Here is a 21,861-nt window from a genome sequence, read left to right on the forward strand (position 1 = left end):
GGGGCAAATTTATGTCCTGAGTAACCCTGTTCTGGTGACCTCAACAGAATTACTCAAAGTCAGGACAGAATTTAAATTGGAAGACCAGATCTTCAGCTGCTGTAAATAGTCTGAACTCCACTAAAATCAGCGTAGCTGTGGTCACAACAGCTGTAAAGACAGAATTGCTCCTTCAAGTATATTTTTGACTGGGTTTTTTGATTTGTGGGCACTTCTAGCAAAGGAGTTGGGCTGCCTTTTCTTTTGAGAGTTTAAAACCAAGAAGTTATCTATAGAAGTAATTCAGATTGTAGTCTAGAGCTGTTATAATGTTAGACAACCTGCTTTTATCTGGATTTTTAAAAAAGGCTTTGTTGAGTGATGGGGAACACAGCATCTTTTCATTCTGCATCTTTAGTTTTTCTATGCCTTTTTCTGTGCTATGATCTAGCTACCAAAAATGTTTCTCTAACCAAGCAATATATAGGAAATATACGGCCTTGCTTAAGAATGTAAAGATAGGAATAGTCACGAGACAGTGTTTATGTTTCATAAATAATGGGTAATCTGTACTCCAGCCCTACAGATGTGTGTACTGCTTTACTTTCATCTTGGGGATTATCTCCTTGGTTTAATTGGAAAAAAATGAGCTCAGTATTAAGTCTGGATAAAAGTAGTGTCACAATTGGAAATTTGGATTGAGAGTGTTTTGTTTATGAGGAGCCATGAATGATCTGCAGTTTTTACCATATTACAGCGATAACCAGTCAATGGGACTTGTTTGATGTGTTTTTCAATGCAGTAGTTGACATTAACACTGGTTTTTTTCAGCACATTGAGATGTGTGTCTGTTTCTCTTCTCAGAGATTCTCTGAGCTAACTATAGGGGTCAATAACATCTTGGGTTTTTTTAGTGGCTTCCATTCACTAACCAAATACTAAGTTAGTTGACTCGCTGAAAGAGAAACAGCATACATTTCTTATAAATAGTAGCCTGTAATGAGACTGTCTTCTCATCATTCTCTAAAGCTCTTCTGCAGGCTTGACCAAGGAAGTGGAATTGTAGTTCAAGATGTGAGGCTGGAGATCCTCACCGTCGCTCAGTGCTTCCATGTCTTGCTGGGCAATATCCCCAGCAGAACCAAGGCCCTGCTGATTTTTCTGGCTTAGGACATATTTTGAGTTCTGTTGCTTTGCGTTCCATATATCTCAGCCCTGAACTACAGTAGTGTAAGTGTTGTGAGCCATTTTTTTGCCTCTTTTTAAGAGTTAAAAAAGCCACTCTTTCAGCTTTTCTGTGGCAGTGCAGCAGAGTCACCTTTCCTGAGAAACCCCTTTCTTGCAACATGGTTTAGACTTGCTTTTCAGCATGCAGTTCAGCTTCAAAGGGATAACACCATTCACTTCCAGATACTAGAATAGAATAGAATACCTCTAGTTGGACGGGACCTACAACGATCATCTAGTCCAACTGCCTCACCACTTCAGGGCTGATCAAAAGTTAAAGCATGTTGTTAAGGGCATTGTCCAAATGCCTCTTAAACAGGACAGGCTTGGGGCATCAACCACACGTGTTCCAGTGTTTGACCACCCTCTTGTTAAAGAAATGCTTCCTAATGTCTAGTCTGAACCTCCCTGCTGCAGCTTTGAACCATTCCCATGTGTCCTACCATTGGATCCCAGGGAGAAGAGCTCAGCACATCTCTCTTCACATCCCCTCCTCGGGAAGCTGTAGAGAGCAATGAAGTCGCCCCCTCAGCCTCCTTTTCTCCAAACTAGACAAGCCCAAAGTCCTCAGCCGCTCCTCACAGGACGTGCCTTCCAGCCCTTTCATCAGCCTTGTTGCCCTCCTCTGGACACATTCAAAGACCTTCACACCCTTCTTGTATTGTGGTGCCCAGAACTGCACACAGGACTCAAGGTGGGGCCGCACCAACGTTGAATACAGTGAGATAATCAGCTCCTTTGACCAGCTGGTTCTGCTGTGTTTGGTGCACCCCAGGATGGGGTTTGCCCTCTGGGCTGCCAGGGCACACTGCTGACTCACACTGAGCCTGCTGCTGACCAGCACCCCCAGATCCCTTTCTGCAGGGCTGCTCTCCAGCCACTCCTCTCCAATTTATGGTTATGCTTGGTGTTACTCTGTCCCAGGTGCAGAATCTGGCATTTGGACTTGTTAAATTTCATCCCATTAGTTGTTATCCAATGCTCTAATCTCTCTAGATCCCTCTGCAAGGCCTCTTCTACCCTGAGAGAATCGACAGCACCTCCCAGCTAGGGAGCCTGTGTCCTGGTTCAGAGCATATCCTGTGCAAAGCAATGAGGTTAGGCAGTCTCGGTACTGCAATCTGGAGACAACCCTAGGGTGACTTTTAAATGAGGTAGTTGGAATACCAGTGCAGGATACCTGCACCTATATGGTTTTTCACTCGGTCCAAGACACTATTTTCAGTTTGCAGTTCCAGTCTTTAAAATCACTGTGTTAGAAGAGATTTTGGCCATGCTTGGCTAATAGCCTTTCCTTCCATTGCCTGTGTATATGATACTGATTGAACATGGTAATGCATAGATTTCTACAGATTTTTTCATCATTTTAACTTACCACAGTACAGCTTTCCCAAAAGTAGCAATGCTTATTTGAAAGTAATAGCTGACAGGCAAACTGCTGGTTTGTCATATTTATTTTAATTGTGTTTTTTAATTAATGTTTTCTTACTGGAATGGAGAGGGATAGAAACAGATTTTCAGGAGAAGGAAAAAATTTGTTGGGAGAAAAGAACCCAAAATTTGGATGACAGAAGAGTACTATCAGCAGATGGTCAAATCTGAGGATGAGCTTCAAAGCAAAACATAAATCTTCTGGTTTATAGACTGTCAGGGAAGAATTGCCTGCACAGAGATTCACACAACCTAGGAATCAATCAGGAGGAGGCAGAGCTCTGCGTGCAGACACATCGCTAAGGCATTGTTGCAACAACTGTGATGGATGGATATAGGAAGACAGGCAGGGAACAAAGGGATGGGGTTTTCCTTTACAGGAAGAAACAGTTTGAGTGGACAGGTTGCTTGTGGATTAGGATTGCAGGAGGGGCTGGTGTGGTTGACATTGTGGTGAGTGTGTGTTACAGATAATTTGGTTAGTACGAGGAAGAAGACGAAGTCATATTTAAGCAACTTGGAGACCCTTGTTTTTAGGGTAGACTTTAGCATCCCTGACACCTGCTGCAAGGGCAGCACATATAAGCAACCCAGTTTTGGGGGACTGTCAGGGGACTCTAAGTTGCAGTACACCTGGGTGATGCTGTCCTCACAAGTAAAGAACTGGCCAAGGAGGTAATAATCAATGGCAGCCTTGGCTTGTAGCGACCATGAATTACTGGAGCTCAATATGCTGAGGGGTGTGAGGAAGGCAACTAGCAGAGTATACATGCTGGCCTTCGATAGAGCAAACTTTGGTTTATTCAGCAAACTGGTAAATGGGATCCTTTCAGAGGCAGCATGGTTATACCAAGGGTAAATCATGCTTGACTAATCTGATCACCATCGGTGATGAAATTATTAGATCTGTGGATGAGGTCAAAGAAGTGGATTTCAACTGCCTTGACTTCAGCAAGTCTTCTGATGCTGTCTCCTGCAGTATTCTTGTATTCAAGCTAGCATCTTATGCTCCGGCTGGTTGGAAGCTTGGGTTCTGGAGTGTAGTTAATGATTCATACTCTGTTTGGAGGTCAGTTACAAGTGCCTTTTCTCAGGGGCCTATCCTGGGATCTGTCCTGTTTTATGTGTTTGTCAGGAACTGAAGGAGGAGGGGATATATTGTGGTGAGACAGAGCACATCATCATAATGTTTTTGGATGACACCAAACTGAAGGTGTGGAAGCAGTGTAGCTGATAGACTTCAGGGCAGGGTTACCATTCAGAGGCCTAGGTGCTCTGGAAAAATAGATGGACAGGAATCTGATGAAATTCAATAAAGACAAATAAGAAGCCTTTAGCCTGGGATGGAAGAGCTACTTGGAATGATAGGGACTGGGGCTGACTGGTTGGGGAGCAGCTCTGCGGAAAAGGACTTGGAGTTCCTGATAGATGGAAAGCTGAACGTGAGCCAGTATTGTGCCCTACCAGCAATACAGGCTGACAGCATCCTGAGCTCTGTCAAGAGGAGCATGGCCAGTAAATTGAGCAAAGTGGTTATCCTTCTCTATTTGATGCTTGTTAACTCACATATGGAATACTGTGCTCTGTTTTGGGGGAAAAAAGAAAAAAGATGTCAATCAACTTGATTGAGTCTAGCAGTGGGCCACCAAGATGGGCTGGAACATGTGCCCTGTGAGAAGAGTCTGAGAGGACTGGACCAAAACTTGAGGTTACTAAGAAAATGGAGCCAAGCTCTTTACTGAGGTGCACAGGCTTAGAACAAGAGACGATTACCCTAAGTTGAAACAGGAGAGGCTTCCAAAGGATAGAAGGGGAAAAAAAAAAAAAAAAAGCTTTTCTACAGGGATAATTAACCATCGGAATAAGTTTTCCTGGGAGGTTGTAGGGTTTTTTGTCTTTGAAGGTTTGGTCAGGAGGTTGGAGTAGATGGCCATCTGAGGACTTTTCCAACCTGGATAATTCTGTCATTCTAGCAGGAATAGAAAGTAACCAGTGCCAGGCAGCATTAAGCAAACAACACAAGAAAAAAAAAAAAAAAAAAAACAAAAAAACCCAACACCTAAACCTGCTTCTGTTCAGACTTTTTTGCCAAATCAAGTAATAGTTTAGTGGAATATGCTGTATCTTTGTATCATAAAAATACACCATGCTTTTAAACTTAAATGTTTTGTTAAAGTTACCAGATTATGCAGACTATTATTTGGTAATGGAGGTGGGGAGGCACATAGAGAGAAACACATGCATTCCTATTTTTAGAAACCATCAAGTTAATTCCCCACATTCCAGTGGGGAATGTGTAGATGTCAGAAATGTCAAAAAAATGTCAAAACCTTGAATGTTACTGTAAAATTGAGTTATTGTTCTTCAGATTCCAGGTTTTATATTTAGTCTTGATAAGGAGGCTACTATTCTACTGCCCTTAATCCTTTTGTTATTGTTATAGGAGTTCTGGTTTCCCTGATGATATCCAAGGGCATGAAATCAGAAGGTGAAACACTACTCTTGAGACAGTATTGAAGAAAAAAAAAGATGAAATCCCAAAAAAATAGATGTTAAAATTGAGGATCCCGGGGAAGAATGGGGAGGCGGAGTAGGAGGGGGGATTTCTTGGAAGGAGACCCGTAACACACACTCAAAAAACAATGCGAGAGACAGAATGGAAGGGTTCTCTTGTTTTTTTGTCGTTTCTTTAGAAATGAAATGTAAATCAGTGTTGTTTGTTCATTTGCTGAGAAATTGTAATTTTTCTGGTAAATTGTGTCTGTGGTAAAGTTCACCTGTCTTTCAAGATAAAGTAACTCCTCCATGGGATGAAGTTTCCAAGATGTTAGCTTTCTCAATCTGTTCTTGACACCTGTCCTTCAAATGAAGACAACTTAACTCAATATAATTAATAACTTGAATTATAGTCTGTATGTTCCTTTTTATTGCGTATCAGGAGAAATAATATATTCCTGTAATAAACTTTACCAACTCTTGTTCTTTGAAAGAATAAGTGATAATAAAAGCAATTCCACTTATAGAGACTGCAGTTTTCATTATTCAGTTCAACTACTCATGTAGGGGCATCTGTTCTCTAGACTTTCATTTGAAGTACTGAATTCTGGATGCTTAGAACATTACTGCTGTATTGAAATAACTAGAAGTTGAGAGTCAGGTATAAAATAGAAGATCCAAAAATTTGATGAATTTTCTGGTTTTCTGTGTTGTTCTGTTCCTTTAATGTTTGGTTTTCAAAACAGTTGCCCACTCTCAGGTGATGTTAAATACATTTTGAAGACATGATTTTTTTTTATAACTGTGTGAGTCCCAGAATCTGGACTTTTAGTATCAATGTCATAAAAGTTTGGCTTCTAAATCCATGTCTTTGTGCCATTTTTTATTCAGAAAAGCTAAGTACTTTCTTGTGTTTGCAAAATATGTCCTTTTGTAAGGCAGTCGGGTATGAATAAAAATATGCAATAGCCACTCAGATTTCAGGTTTTAGGCTACATTTACCTATTTTAGCCACATTTGGGCCACAATGAAAATTGTATTTCCCAGTTCTTTAACTCTTCTAGCACAGTCCTTTACACATCAAAAATGTTTCCGTATAACCCACTAACATATCAGAAATCATGAAAATGTGACTCACTAGATAAATCTGAAATTATGAAAGAGCACATACATAACTACTTATTCATTTGTGCCATTTATAGTGTTACTAGATTTGACTATACTAAAAATGCCTGTTTAATATTCCTTTGAAAAAAATCATAAGCAAACTACTTATTTAGCATAATGCACCGTATTTTCTGTCTGGGTGTACACTTTCTGACATCTATTTCTAGCTAGGACAGCGCATGCTTTCTGAAGACCAGAATAAGTATACAGCCGGAGGCAATCACTTTAAGTACAATGGCAAATCAACATCTTTGTAATATGCTGTACCTCCTGATTCAGGATTTGATAACAAGGGTAACTTCTACTTTACTTTCGTTAGCAGATATGAAGTCTTTTATCAGGAATACTGGTATAGGCTGTTGCAGGGTGCTTTTTGTTTGGTTTTCCCAGAAATTCTGCTGCTTCCATTTTGGACATATCAATAAATAGGTATAATTCTGCCTGCCAGTGATGTTTGACTAACATGGCTATCTCAAATTGAGATGGGGCTTTAGTGCATGTTGTCTTTTGTATTGCACTATTGTAGGAACTGAAGACTATAGTAGTGTTCCCTTTCCCATGTATCCCCTGCAGTTACAATTTGAATACTAATTTTGTAAATGAAGAGTATCATGAAACGTTGCTGTTCATATAAGGAATGTCCATGTGCTCTCCAAAACTACCTTCAAGTGTGTTTACCCCTAAGAAAATTGCTGAGTTGACAGCACTGAAGTCTGTCTGTGGGCAGAATTGGTAGGCACAAATAGTGTTGTTGTATAGACAGTGCTGAGAGATTTTAATGCGTGTGCCATTTGGTCCTAAGACTGTTGAGAGGAGTTTTAGGTGTCTCATGTAAGGAATGCTCTGAGGGAATGTTGGAATTAAGCTCAGGAAGCAGATCATGTGTGGTTGCAGAAAACAGGGATCCATCCTTAAATGGAAAGTATTTGTTAAAAATCTGAAAAAGGCTGCGAATGGAAAAGATATATCTGGACGTTTCAGAGGGAAAGCATTTTCTGTTCTGTCTGCAGGCTACAAACTACCGTGGCTTAACGCAGGCTTTGCAGAAAGAAGGTCAAAATAAGCCACGCAAGAATTGCAGTTCACAGAAAAGATAGGGTGTTAAGTTCAGTTTAAAAATGTGCGCTTACTTGGCAGGGCTAGTTACCTTCCAAAAATTGGATTGCACAGTTCTAATTTGTACCCTCCATATATGTGTTCCATGTTCCTTACAGACCAAATTGCAAGATAACACATCTTTTATTTAAATAACAGCAGTCTAGCCTTTGAACTGAATCAATCTGCCAGTTCTTGTTATCCAGCCTCCCTGATTTGATGTGACTGAATACGATGATACCGAAGACTGAAGGAGACTTTAAAGTTCTTATGCAAAGCCAGCAAGCATCCACTGATCTGCACATCATCTGGCAATTAGCTGTGCACCCCACTGCTGCTGTGTATTCCAAGGGCAACGGGAGTGCAATGGTCAGGCTGGTGCTTGAGCCCCAAAAAGTTGACCACTGTTTCTGTGTGTGATCCAGACCTGACAGTGCCCGTTGAGTGTAGCCTTGTAGCAGTGTCCCAAACTCAGCACTAAGTTTGTGTCCCCTGTTTATCAGTATGAGTTAAGTGCTCTTTTGTGTTTAAAGTAAATAGTTGATAAAGATCTCCTGACTAGCATGTGCTTTTCAGGCATGAAGAATACTACTGTGTATGTCAGTTGGCAGTGACTGTTTCACACTGTATTGGAACATAATGTAACCTTGAAAGTAGACCTGATTAAATAGTGTTCTGATTACTCACATAGTGATATCGGAGAAACTGCAAAATATAAGCAGTGATTATACATCTTCTGTTGCTTGTAACTGATGGGTGACTTTTTATGAATGAATGTACTTTATCCACTGTGTCACTTTACTTAATGCTTCTGATTCTCATGTAACTAATACTTCATCTTTCACCTGCTCCCTAAAAAATATTGTTCAATTGACAATAAAACTATACTGAAATGCATGTACACCACAGAATGGAAAATAACTATAGTTATATGTTTACCCATAAAAACATAGATAAGGGAATATGGTATTTTCTTCTACTCTTTTAAAATGCTGTAATTCGCAGTTGTACAGAAAAGAGGCTTTGCTAATTAAAAGATGTTCGAGTATTGGCCTCTCATAAGACAAAAATCAGTCTGTTAACTTACAGCTTCTCAGTCTGTGGCGCACAGTTAAATGTTCCTCACAAATCAGAAATGAATAGTTAAAATCAAGGCCAACAGAAACATTTGATGATGCCCAAAGACAGGCTTAGGCTAAAGACGACTGGCGTGGGTAGAAACAGAGCCTCTAGGAGAAGTTATTGGGCATAATTTTCTTCAAGCATTTAAGAATTAGAAAAAAAATTGTTTTAAAGTCTAGATGTTTAACATTACGGTCAAAATACTCAGTGCTCACCTGTGCATCTTTCTAATATTTAACAAATATTTAAGTTTCTTCTTGACAATGCATTGTGGAGCCCATGTATTTCTCTGACATAGCTTTTATTTTTATTTTTGTACATTTATATCAAAGTGTTCTGCTACAACAGTGGAGAAGACATCACTGAGAACATTACTTTAGTATAGACAGCATGGACCTGATAGAGGATGAGAAGCGTGAGGGAGTTCAGAGGGTGTGAGACAGCGAAGTAACATTTTCCTGTGGTAAGACTAGTAAGTGCTTGACTTCTCACCTGGACAGTTCTGGTTGGGTTATTCTTGGTATTTTGCTTGAACAGCTTGCAGCAGCAGAGGCTGAGTCCATGATGTGTAAAGTCTTTCAGCATTAACACTTTCCTGTTTAATCCAGCAGCAAGTTTAGAATATAGCGGTTCAGGGAGCTTGAGGTAGCTACATTTTTACGAAGCCCTTGCCCGGGAGAGAGTGTTGACTAAAAGCGCATTTCATAAAAGTTTATCTGGTAAATACCTTGAGAAACACAACAGAAAATTGATAAGGATCAATAGTTATTAGACTAAACTGTAGCATCCTGAAGCTGCTTGTCTTCCCTGTGATGCAACCTGCATAGGGAGTTACTGTGTTGTAAATTATATGTGTTGTCTTCGAATTTCACTGATTTGCTTTCACTTTCCAGGGAGTCCGTGTGCCGGGCATTACTTTGGGAGGCATTAGGAGTTGAGAGTTTGAAAATGGTTTTGCCGTATTTCTCTCATGTACACGGTACTTCTTAAGGAAGCAAAGACTCTATGTATGCGGTCTTTGTGGATTGTAGCAGAGAACAAACTAGCCCCCAGGCCGCTTAGGTATGGGTTGGCCCTTGTTGATGCTGCCTAGAGCAGGCTGACCACACGCACTTGGCGTGGCAGTTTATACCGGTCCCCTTCGCTCCTATATAACATCTCTGAGACATATTCACTACTTTTGTTGTTTTGGAGGGGCCTTCAGTTCAGAGGGATTTTTTTGTTGTTGTTAGTTGAGTATATTTTGTTTTTTAAATACTCAAAGGGTGTGTTTCAGCCCCCTGGAAAGGTGTTTGCATTGTGTAATGCTGCAGGTGCCCGTTGCTTGCTCTGGGAGGTGGCAGAAGGGCTTCATTGGTGCCAGACCAGCTGGGATATGCTGGAGATGAACTCGTGGAGTTTTGTGTTTGCACTATTAGAAGCAGGCCCTTGAGTGAACTGTCTTGTCAGCTGTGTCTGGGTTTCCTCATGTGTTCAGTTTGGATGAGGAAGAGACCAACAGGCCTGAACTGACAACATAGCAACACCCTTGCCTTTTGAGTCGTACAGCTGGTCTGATAAAAAATGATAGCATGCACTTTGTCTAGATTGTAGTGTTTGCATGATGATGAAAAAATGTTTTATGAGCATATGTTGTGGGGTAAACTAAGGAAGGACTGCAGGCGACCCGATGTAAACAGCTAAAAAAAAATTGGAATTGGGAATTAATCTTACAAACATGCTGTGACAGGCAAAAATGTTTAGAGAAGTCAACAAAAGCTATTATGGGCATTGGTAAGATCATCTAAAAATCACCAGACTGCTTTAATAAGGAGCTGAAATGTAACCAAGAATTTAAGAGAAAGACTTTGGGGTAGGAAAAATACTGTCTTTGTATTTAAGCAGAATGACTAATACAGTAGTTAGGTCAATAGGATTTGAAAGCAAATCAGCATGTTTGAAATGAAAAATATAGCAGCAGTAAGACAAACATTAGCTGCCAGGTAACTAATTTTCAGAGTCCAATAATGTTGACCATGGAAGAGTAAAAGAACGTCAAGTATAACAAAAGGAATTTGAGTTTTAAGGCTTTGGGAGAGTGAAAGATTTAAAAAGCTCAACATGACACTTAGGGCTAGTAAAACTACAGCTACTGTGGTCGTAGGGACTAAAACGTACTATACACAGTAATGTATAGATGCAATACTTGAGCTAGGAGGCGAAATCCTGTAATCCTCACTAAACAAAAATCCCATTGAAGTCAGTAGAAGATTTGGGTGAACAAGGAATGTATAACTGGGCAATTAGAGGCAAACTTGCAGCCTGACCTTGACTGGGCCTTTGTGCCTGTGATTAGCTGTACCCATAGCATCTGTGCACGTTTGTTTAAAGGCACAGTCAATTTTAATGACATCTCAAGAAAAACAGCCCTCCAGACCAATTATGACATAGTTAAAGTTCTAATTGATCCAAATTAAAAATGTGAATAATTGCAAAGAGACATATTAAGGTTACACTTTTAAAATCTGAGTCTTTTGGAACAGCAAAATTCTGCATTCTTTGTTCCTTTCCTTCTCAGAGGAAACAGGAATTTAATAGACACTGTTCAAGTTTTGTCTCTCATAATGTAGGGTGACAGTTATGTGACTTTTCAGAAATGTAAGACAGGGAGATTATTGTGTGGGATGTCAGAAATAACCTCCAGGTAGATTAGTAAAAATACATAACAATCTGCCACACATGTTTATAAAGCTTCATTAATAATTGCTTTCCAAATTGTTTTAAAACTATTTCAGTATGAAACAAAATGCTCTTAAAGGTCATTCATTTAGATTTTTTCCCTCTTTTGCGATCCTAGTTCAAAGAAAATTGAAAATAAACAAAACACTTCCTTTTGAAACAAAATTTAATTCAACATACCAGAAATGTCATTCTCACTGCCAGTTACTCTAATGGGACATGTGTTCCCTGTGTCTGAATCTACTTTGTTTGAAAAGAGCTGCTGTCTCAAAGCGTTGGGCAAATTGCAGTTCTCCATAAAAGAAATGCTAGAAACGTGTGCAAGAACAGACAGAAATTTATTTACAGGTCTGGTCCTGTAAATAGTAACCTCAATGACTACAATGGGCTCTTGGTATTAACAAGTGTGTGTACAAAATTCCAATTTCCAGGACTGCGATCCTGCAAAGACATGTATGTGCTTCATGGTACAAACGATAAGGGAAAAAAGTCAAAGGAATCCTTCTACTACATCAATTTTGTATGCACGTAACTCCATCATGGTTTTATATGCAAATCATTATAAACTCTGCAGATTGTCGTTGGGAAGTGGTTTCATATGCTTCAGAAAGCACTTCCTTAAGGGTTGCTGTTAGTGCTAGAGAATTTGAAATTTCTGTATAAGTTCTCCTGCTTTGATGCTTTCTTCTGCTCAAATCTCAAAAAAAAAAAACCCTCTGGAGCCTTTTATTTTGAGGAAACTGGCTAATATGATAGGATCTATTGTATTCAGAACATCTAGAGCCCTTTGATTTAATTGTTTCTTCCTTTTGTATTAGAATCTCTCATCTCGAGATGTGTACCTTTGCTTCTGAAGAATAAACCTCAGGGTGCTCTGAGCCTGAGACTGGGTGTTATGTTGCACCGTCCGGTTACCGATGAACTTTTACTCCCTTATCTTTCTTCCCTCACTCTCATTTTCACCTCACAAACCTCATATCTGGGTTTCTTTACTTAAAGTTCTTCTGTTCAAGACTCTGTTACAGGTGAATACAAAATACAGTGGTACAAAACCTTTTTTTTTTCATAAAATAATTGTTTACTTCTAAGAGCAGATAAAAAGCTTAACATGAGAAAATATTTCAATGTAACAGTAAGGTTTATGCATATGCTTCTTAATTTTAAACATCTTCCTTACGTCTTTCCACAGACTTTGAGTAACTAGAGCCTCTGTTCCCCTTTCTTCTGCTCTCTGTATGCCTCCTTTTAATATATATAATCCCTATAAATCCATTTTCTTTTTCATTAGTTTTTGATCCAGGATAGGAATGCAGGCAACTCAGCAAAGTGGTATAGGACAGCTTTTAACTAATGGCAGCTATTGTGGGTTTCAAGATGCGATATTAAACCTTCCATCAGAGATGATGTGTATATTCTTGCAATCCAGTAGAAGTTGATAGTTCTGTTCTTGCAAAAACTTCATTCTGCATTAAAGCTTTCTTCAAAAAGTTTCTGATAACATACTTTGTTCAGCACTAGATTACTCTGTGTCCTGTCAGTGTAAATTAGGATCTAGTTTAATGCTGCTGATGTTCCCTGACGCTTTTAAAGTAACATTACAGTACAATACACTATTCAGAATAATTTAAGCCAAAAATAATGGGCAACGTATATTTCTCCTGATTTGGTAGCATGAAAGGGAATTGTGACCAAGTCTCAGTCTAGTTCTTGGATTTGCCATTCTCAAGGATTCTTTTGCCTTTCCCCATCTCTCATGCCCTGCTGACAAATCTCTTAATACCTGTCAGGTTTTACATGGTACAATAAACTTTCTCCTTCAGTGATACAGCAGCATTGCTATTCTTTTTGTGATCAAAAACCTTTGTTGTTGTGTTTTTTTTTTTTCCTCCCCATAGTTCAGAAGGGATGTGACGGCTCCACAGAACTGTAGTTTGCAATGACATTAAGGCATCAGGGAAAGCAAAGGTGTGCTTTACATCATCTTACCCCTTCTGTGGAGAGGAATACCTCAGCTGCAGATTGCAGTACCTGGAAGTGTGCAGCTGGTACAGGCTATTCAAACATAGGAAGAATAAAATGGTATTCTTCCATGCCCGCTATTCTATATTTCTCAAATACTGATGTGTTAAAGTACTGTATTTTCTTGGGTTTAAATACTTTGTTTTTAATGAAACATTATGGCTTTGTGTGTGGGTGAAGGATTTTGGTGCTGTCTTTTGTTTTTAAAATGTTTTTGATGTAATATTGTACTTAAAGGCTTGAAAATAAATCTTCTTCTCTTTATACTGTTCTAATCCATTTGGAATTTTGGGATTAAGATTGGATAGTGCTTTTCTCTATTGTCTCACTATTTTTTCCTGCAGCGTCAAAAGGCAAGGCTCAATGTCTAAACAAGTGGTTTTGTTTCTGTGTAACTTCTCTGTAACAGATGTAAAATGATATCCAAAGGATGTTCCACTCAGAATTTAGGATGGAACAAATTTCAAACCCAGATTATTAGAGTGGGCACAAATGGGCTGTGGGGAGCAGGTCCTTTGTATACCTACCTTAGGCTAATGATATTCAGATGCTCTCTTTTGCGTACATTTAGCAAAGAACCTTTACATAAAATATTTGGGTAATGAAAAGCTTCTTCGGGTATTTTGTTTATTAATGATACCTCATAGTTCAATACATTGGTTACCAAAGGCTTAGCTCTGTGATGTGTCAGGCGTCTTTCTCTAAGTTACCAAAGAGATTCTTTTTTTTTCTAATGACTTGTGTAAAATGAACTGAAGAAAGGTGATACTAAGTAAAATAATCAGATAATAACGTAATTTTAATGGCATACACTTAGATACTCTAAAATTTAATAAAATGCATGGTTTTCTAAGCCTTTATGTGTTTCCTTGTTTATATATACAAAACTTATTTGTAATAATTTGAAACAGATTTTGCAACTAGAATTGCTGTGCTATAACTTGCTCGTTATTCTTTAGCTTTTTGTTGAGTTTTAAGTAGTGTGTTGTGTTTTTAGCTAGAATATTTTGTTGAAATAGGCAATGTGACAAGGTAGGTGGTCTTCTAATTAATATTTCTGTACAGATCTGTAAACTGTGCAAGGCTTGTTTAACAATACAGAAATCATGTTTTACTAGATTAAGACATTTGTTTAGGAATAAAGTTCAACTTTTTCTTTGAAATTCATTTGATGTTGTTTCATGGCCTGTGAAATTATTTATTTTAAGAACCGTTTTAGAAGTATAATTAATTCAAGATATTTCTGTGACCTGTTGCTAAATATTTAGACCATGGATTAATTAAATTTACTGAGGGCTTCAAATAGTGATTTTGGAAAGTTACTTAGTAGTGAGAAGAATTGTACAATGATAAGAGGTGATGTGTCCGTGTAATCCTTCCATCCTATAAATGACCACATTGTTAAAAATTCAAGAATAAACAAGAGTGTTGAATTCAAAACTAAATACTCTCATCACAGTGAGAATGCACCATATGCTGTAGCCTGTGTGTTTAGCGTAACTCAGAAAAGCTCTTAAGGATGTGCAATTTCTTATTCCAGCTCTTAGTGTAACCTTTTTGTATGTACCATTGACCCATAGAATAGAAAACATTACATTAAAACTGTACCTACTGCCTTGTTGAAGCCCATCACTTGATACGTGACCAGAACTCTTACTTCTCAATGACTAATTAGGGTCTAGGATGTCTTTGCAGAGCACAAATAGGCACACGTACCGTGCTCAAGCAGTATCTTGGAATGAGCTGGCGTTCAAATTAAAATGAAGGCGTTGTCCCTTACCTTTCTGCTTAGTAAATCTCCAGTTGATACTGACGTTTTTAATTCCCACTGCCTGTGTTAAATCTGCTGAAGTGATGACAGGTAATGCAGTGTTACCATATTAATAGTTTTCTTCAAAAACTGTCTCTGTATTTGTTTGCTTTTACTGACAAAGCTAATGGCAGTTCCTAATAGAAGTAATGATAATACCAATGAAAGCTCAGTAAAGATTGAAAATAAACAACCTTCTTATAAAGCCCTGGTAGTTTATTCATGTGTACTGATTTTAATGAGGTACATCTGACTGTTGGAAGGAAAACAAAAGGTTGCAGGGTATTTTAAAAAAAACAGCAATATTCAACCCATTAAAAAATTGCTTAACTGGCATTGTTTTATTTTTTTTCAGAGTATATCTTATATATAATCTTATAACCAGAATTTTTAGTTGGAGTTCAGTTTCTAAGTGCTGAAGTTTTCAGAATTGCGTGGTTCACTTTCAGTGTTAGTTAAGTTGCTTGAAAGTGTTCGGAACGAACATACTGTTTTTATAACGTGTCAGATTCTACACAACTGCCATGTGTTGTCAGCCCAGATGCCTCAGAGTTAGGGCACATGCAGTTGATACCAGAACCTTGCTGATTGTTTTGCAATGAGCACTGGCATTCTCATGCTGCTAGCTGTCTCCTTTGTGGTGGATTGCTCTGTCTGTTAGCCATCTTGATAACCCAGCAATCATCACAACGTTGTCCTTTATTTTTATTTTCACTTTACAAATATTTTTTACTTACAAATGGTTTCCTCTTTCTGTTGGTCATTCACGGTGAGCCTCGCATTTGTCACCACTGATCACTGTAGCTGCAGATGACCAAGAAAATAATAGACAAATCTCGTCTGGTACAGATTGCACTGCCTCATGTCTTCAAGATTTAATCAGATGTAAGCCTTTCGGCAGCAATAATCCAAATCCTTGCTGATTCGCAATCTATTTGTAATGCTAGCTGGAAGCTTCAGTTATAAGTCTTTGAATCAATTAATCCAGATGCAGCTGCACTTAGACAGCAAATGGTTGTCCCACAAATTTCCATGACTGCTGTGCAGCCTTTGACCTTCAATTTGCGGGCTTATCCAGTGCAAACCTCCTGAATAGTGAATTGAGTCTATCAATAATGGGCTTGATATTTGTATTTTATTTTGCAATTACAACTTACTGTATTCTTAGAAATAGTTTGAAGGGATTTATGGACACAAGTTGAAGACTACTGCTGTGAACAATGCAGGTTTCAAAGACCAGGCTGAAGTGCATGAGAACAAAACCTTTTCTGTTACTATAATCTAGTTGTGAAATTGCTTCAAAAAAGGTCATAGATAGTCAGGGTCTGGCTAAGTGCTACCAACCCTCTTTCTTGAAACTGCTTTCCATCATAGCCAGGAATAGTATTTGACACCTTTTCTTTTGTTGTTTCTATGCACACATGCGTGTGTGTCTATATCCTATGGATTTCTCTCATGGCACTGTGGCATTACCATTTCTAACTGTATCAGATACTGTGTTACCTACAGTCTTAATTGCCCAAGCTCATAGAAACCTGGGAGAACTGGCCATCTAAGAGGAGATTCTAAAGAAACCCGTCAGCAGAGAAGGCAGCTGCTCTAGAAAGAAACTAGAATTATTTTTTTTTTTCTCTCTCTCTGCTTCCCTGGGAAATCAGATGCAGATCAAAAAAAGGGTATTTTCATAAGTAACTCCTACTGAATGCATGAAAAGTACTGGCATTTTATTAGGGAAGGTTGAGAACTATTCAGGAATGCAGGTACTTGAGGAATAAGCAGCAGCCAAGAAGCGTGTTTCAGAACCTCAGCAGCAGCTAAATGTTTGACTGTGTGCAAATCTATAATCTTAGATATGTTTTTCATAATTTTTAAGAGTATTTAAATAAAACATGACCTGGAAAAATGCTGATTTGCATTGAAATTAGATTTCCGTTGAAATGGAAATGTTACACTACATACTGTAGCTTAGATACTTGTACTCATAAACAGGAAAGCAATGTTAAATAATACAAGCCTAGGATGATTTTCTAGCAGTTTATGCATCTTCTGCTCCAAAAATATTCTGGACAAAAGAAAAAAAAAAAATGTGATGTATAATATGGAAGTGAAACTTCTGTAGTCTTAAGCTTATCCTTGTAGCCAATGTCGTCTTCTTCGTTTTTATCAGATCTCTCCCCAAACTTGTTTATTTTTCCTTGCCTATCTGCTTTGTACATTTCCCCCCCCCCCCATTTATTCGCTTCCTTTGACTGATGTTAAATGTATTTAAAATGCCAGAATGAATAGAGGCCGCTTAAAGCATGATATAGTTCAGACCATTTTATTTATTTTATATTTTCATTCCTACTTCTTACGCTTGTCTGATATGCTTTGTAAGCTCTTTGGAACAGAGACCGATTCTAGTCTCTCTGCTGTTCTCATGTTTTGATTTAGTTCAACTTAACTGCAGTGGTCTTACTACTTATTGAAAGTAATGTGAAATAAAAAATTATGCTCACTGTTACTGTTTCACTTCTGTAAGGCACTATTTTGTTACTATATTGAATGGTAAAAGTTTGCAACTACGGACAGTCATTCAGTTTCACTAAGGACAAGTTGGTGCATATAAGATCAAAATTTGGGCAATTGTAGCATGATCGTAGAAAAGTTGAATTTAATTCTTAGCTATGGCTAAGATATTAATTAGGATATTTTCTCTTTTTACTGGCATCAGCTTCCAAAAAACTAGCACTGAAATACATGAAAATTGCCATAAAATATTATGCAAGTGAAGTGTTTATGCATACTTTTGTTTTGCAATATTTATGTTTGCTTGCACGCTGTTTCAATGTTTGGATTTAACTACCTGAGTTTTACTATATTTAAGTCGGTCAATAAATACAAAGTATAAGCATATTAAAATAGAGGGATTTATAGACAGCATTTTCCTATTAAGAATAATCAACAAAATCCTTGAAAATGAAATGAGCTGACAACTATAGCTGGAGCAGATGCATAAAGTACCGTTATAGCACATTGCACCATCAATTACGTGTCAAGCCTGCTGCCAAATATTAAGTGTTCTGACCTTTGTTATTAATAATAGAGGCAGACACTGGGGACACGTGAAAGACAAATAATGTAATGCATGGAAATGCTATTATAGATCTGATTTTCTTAATGGATATAGAGCCTGTTTAGTATTCTGCCCCTCCCCTTGCAAGCTATAATTTTATGAAAAACTGGACATACCATGTAATGGAAAGCCACATTGTGAAAAAAATACTTTGATAGAAGAAAATGTTCCAAAGTTAAATAATAGTGAGAGAGTGCTTGTCATCAAGCTTTACTGCTTTATTTAAATGTGTATTTGTCATCTCCCCTGTTCCTTGGGAAATAATGTGGAAGAAATAAAATGAAGCAAATTTCTTTACTGCATTTCCCATTCATTCTTGTATTTTAAAGTTGTTATTTTGCCCAGTATCATTTGTCATCTTGTAGGGATTGGCTAGTCAAAGGTTTAGTCAATGTCTTTCTCCAGAATACAGCTGCTAGCATTTTTAGGTGATCATGCAAGACAACGTTGATATGTAAAAATGACAAAAACAGTAGAATGACCAACCAAAGGACAGCGATAAACAGTTACGAAGGGAGTGGTGGTGTTTAAAAAACAAATAAATAAACAAACACCACCACCACCCCCCCCCCAAAAAAAAAAAACAAAACAAAAACAAAAACAAAAAAACCCCCACAACCAACAAAAAAGGCACAAAACCCAACCCCATAACTGACTGAAAAGAGCAAAGAAAGTAAAAAATGTGGGACAGAGAAAACTCCTTCCTTTTCAGGCACTGATGGTACTATTTCCTGCTTCCTTCTCAATGTAGAATATAGATCCTGGGATGTCTTGTCAGGAAAACATTAAGCAGTTGGTCCAGGATTTCATGAGGAGTGCACTGCAACTGATTATATGAAAATCAATGGGCTGTTGCATTTATGAAAAAGCTTACTTTAGTCCTAACAGTTGTAGAATTTATCTTATTGCAATATTTTTTAACATTATATTACTTTCAGAAAATAGAATTTTTAATATTTTTTTTAATTACAGTTGAGAACAACAAGCTTGGTGACAGTAATTGTGTCTACAAACAGTATGTCTTTCTAAACTTCACTAATCTGGATTTGCATAAGATTAATGAAAAATTAGAGCTCCTCTGATTTGTAGTACATTTTTGTTGATGTTACTTTCTTTGTGTGTTGTCATAAATTTCTAATAGATGTTGAAGTCTGGATTTCCATTGCAAAACCATTTAGAGTTTTTTGGTTTTTTTTTTTGTGTGTGTTTCCTACACTAAAACCCAATGCATAATTAAGAAAGAGCAAAGAATTTGGAATGAAAGGTAGGGAGTGAGACAGTATATTTTTGTGAAATGAATGAAAATTTGGAAAAATCAAAAATGTTGCCGGACAACTGTTATATTTACAGAAGCAGTTGCATTCCTCTCTTAAAAAATTAGAAACTATTTTTAACAGTCCTTAATGATCTGTTGCTTCTACTGTACGCAGAACACGCTCTTCCAATCAACCAGAACTTAAGATTTCATTTGATGTTCACGTCAACAATAATGTTTGACTTCTGTACAAAATTAAATCACTCCACAAGCTTCTTACATGTATGTTCCTTTAAACAATTTGACACAGATGAGAGTAATTTGCTGCAGTTAAAAAAGACATGGTTTTACAGTGAATATACCAGGAAGAGATCGTTGATCTGTGTCTCAGGGTAAGATTGGAAACATATTGAAAAATCAACATTTTTTTTGTATTCTTTTTTTTTTTCCCTTAACTCTGGGCACCGCATGTACTGTATTTAGTATACATGTACGGATTTCCTTCTCCCTTTCTTGCTAAATCGAAGAGGGGAGAGAACAAAAGCCCTCCAGTGACCAAGTTGGTTTTCCACAGTGTATTTGTAGGTATAAATTGAAGCCATCTTTACAAGCAAATAGCTTTATTAAACTAATCACAAAATAATTCAGATGCAATAACAATGATTCTTTTTTAAAGTACTTTTATATATCCGCTCCAGAAATCATTTTCCTTTTGTTCATATTAAGTGAGCACTTCATGTTGTAGGAACATGGCACTCTGGCCCGTGGAATATCCAGGAGGAATTGCAGTTGAAAACAATACTTTATTAACTTCGATACAATACTTTATTAAAGCCATTAATTTCTTCATGTTTTGACTTTTATGCATACATATTTTATATATGTATACCAAATTTTCTGTCCAGCTGGAAAGACATGACTTGGTTTCCTGAACAAAGAGGATTTGATCAACGCACGTTATTTCTAACAAATATGACCTCTTTGTTGCTTCATACCCTGGCTTCTTATCAACTGAGTAATTTTGAGTTTCAGTACTTATTTTTCTGATGATTTAGGCTTGTATCTTAAATGTCTGAAACAGCAATAAGCCAACATTTTGTCTACAGTAGCCTGCACAGGCTTTTAAGGGATTAATCAAAGGCTGGTGAACCTTTGGTTGGATTCTGTTTCCATGTCACCCCCATGATCTGCTAGGACCTCCTAGGATCAGCTACTAGGTGACTAAACACAAGTTTCCATTCCTGTGCCTTTTATGTAATGGACTGTCATCCAGCCTTGTAACGGGATGTACATGCTGTTTCTGTGCCGTGACCTCCCGTACCACACATACTCCCATCACGTGGCAGACACGCATCTGCGATGCTGGCATTTACTGCACTGGTGCAGCGACCTGCTTCCTGTTACTGAGAGGCATGGGCTGCAGCACCCTCAGGAAACAGTCTGACAGGCATGAGGCTACTCAAACCCTGCTCTTTTCACCTCTCAGGAGAGTTGAGAGCAAGCGGCAGCTGAATCAGTTGTTTGTTCAGCTTGGATTTTTGTCTGTGATCCATTGATTGAGAACCTGTGTAGCGTCCTGCAAGGAGAGTGGAGTAGTAGGACGTGAGATGCTCTGTGTTGTTGACGAATTTGAAGGCAAGGCCCCAAGAGACTGCTTGCTAGGTGGCTTGGGTCAGAGATGACTCTTCCTGTGGAGGCAAGGAGAGAGTTGAAGTCCTGAATGAGCATGTTTCTGAGACTGATAGCTTGATTGTTGAAATCTACCAGGACTAAGTAGTCTGTCAGGACACTGGTTAGCGAGGCTTTAGTGAAAACTTTTTTTTAACTTCCTAACACTTTGACATACAAAATGACTTCGAAATCTGTATTAGCTTTGGCTTCTGTATTTAACGGTATTTATGGAAATGAGTTCTGTGCATCTGCCTTACCCCGGGGTGTTTCTCCTGGGTTTGACACCTGAGAAGGAAGTGGGTGTGACAGCACTTGCCATTTTGTACCGTTTTTGTTGTGTCTGAGACAAGAAGCCGTTTTGATTCAGGTGAGCTAGTTCAGAACTGATTGTTTTACTCACGTAGTGTTCAAAATCACTGGATTGAAAGAATTTCTTTTTTGTTAGTAGTGGAGTTTGATAAGGAGTCTTAAATTTCAATTTCTGTAGTTTCGTATTACTGGTTTTAGATGCATGTTTTACCCTGTTTTACAGCCTGGTGTTTCTTGGACTAGAGCAGCAGCTTCGTAGTAAACTGTACGGAGTCTGCAGACAGTTGCTTGACACTTTACAAAGCATACCTCTATATTTTGTGTCTCATACTGCCATCTAAGGGCCACGTAGGCTGAGGAGGTGACTAAAGGTTCTTTAATGCTTTTCTTTCCCCTTACTGCCCTTCCCTTTGGGAAGTCAGAAATGGATGAGAAGTGTGGGCAGGG

The 21,861-nt window shown here is 38.2% G+C and overlaps 1 protein-coding gene across 5 annotated transcripts in view; it reads left to right on the forward strand.

Moving 5' to 3' along the window:
• Positions 1-21,861, forward strand: part of VEGFC (vascular endothelial growth factor C) — an 82,493-nt gene that overhangs the window by 34,664 nt on the left and 25,968 nt on the right. Inside the window, exon 2 of one of the 5 annotated variants that reach the window (XM_086464244.1) lies at positions 48-58. The exons of the other annotated variants lie outside the window; for them this stretch is intronic. Coding sequence (XP_086320370.1) covers positions 48-58 — 11 coding nt within the window. The remainder of the gene's footprint in view (positions 1-47; positions 59-21,861) is intronic. 5 annotated transcript variants of the gene reach the window in all.

Source organism: Leptosomus discolor, chromosome 4 (genome assembly GCF_034619465.1).
Source record: "Leptosomus discolor isolate bLepDis1 chromosome 4, bLepDis1.hap2, whole genome shotgun sequence".
In the NCBI taxonomy this organism is placed as follows: Eukaryota; Metazoa; Chordata; class Aves; order Leptosomiformes; family Leptosomidae; genus Leptosomus; species Leptosomus discolor.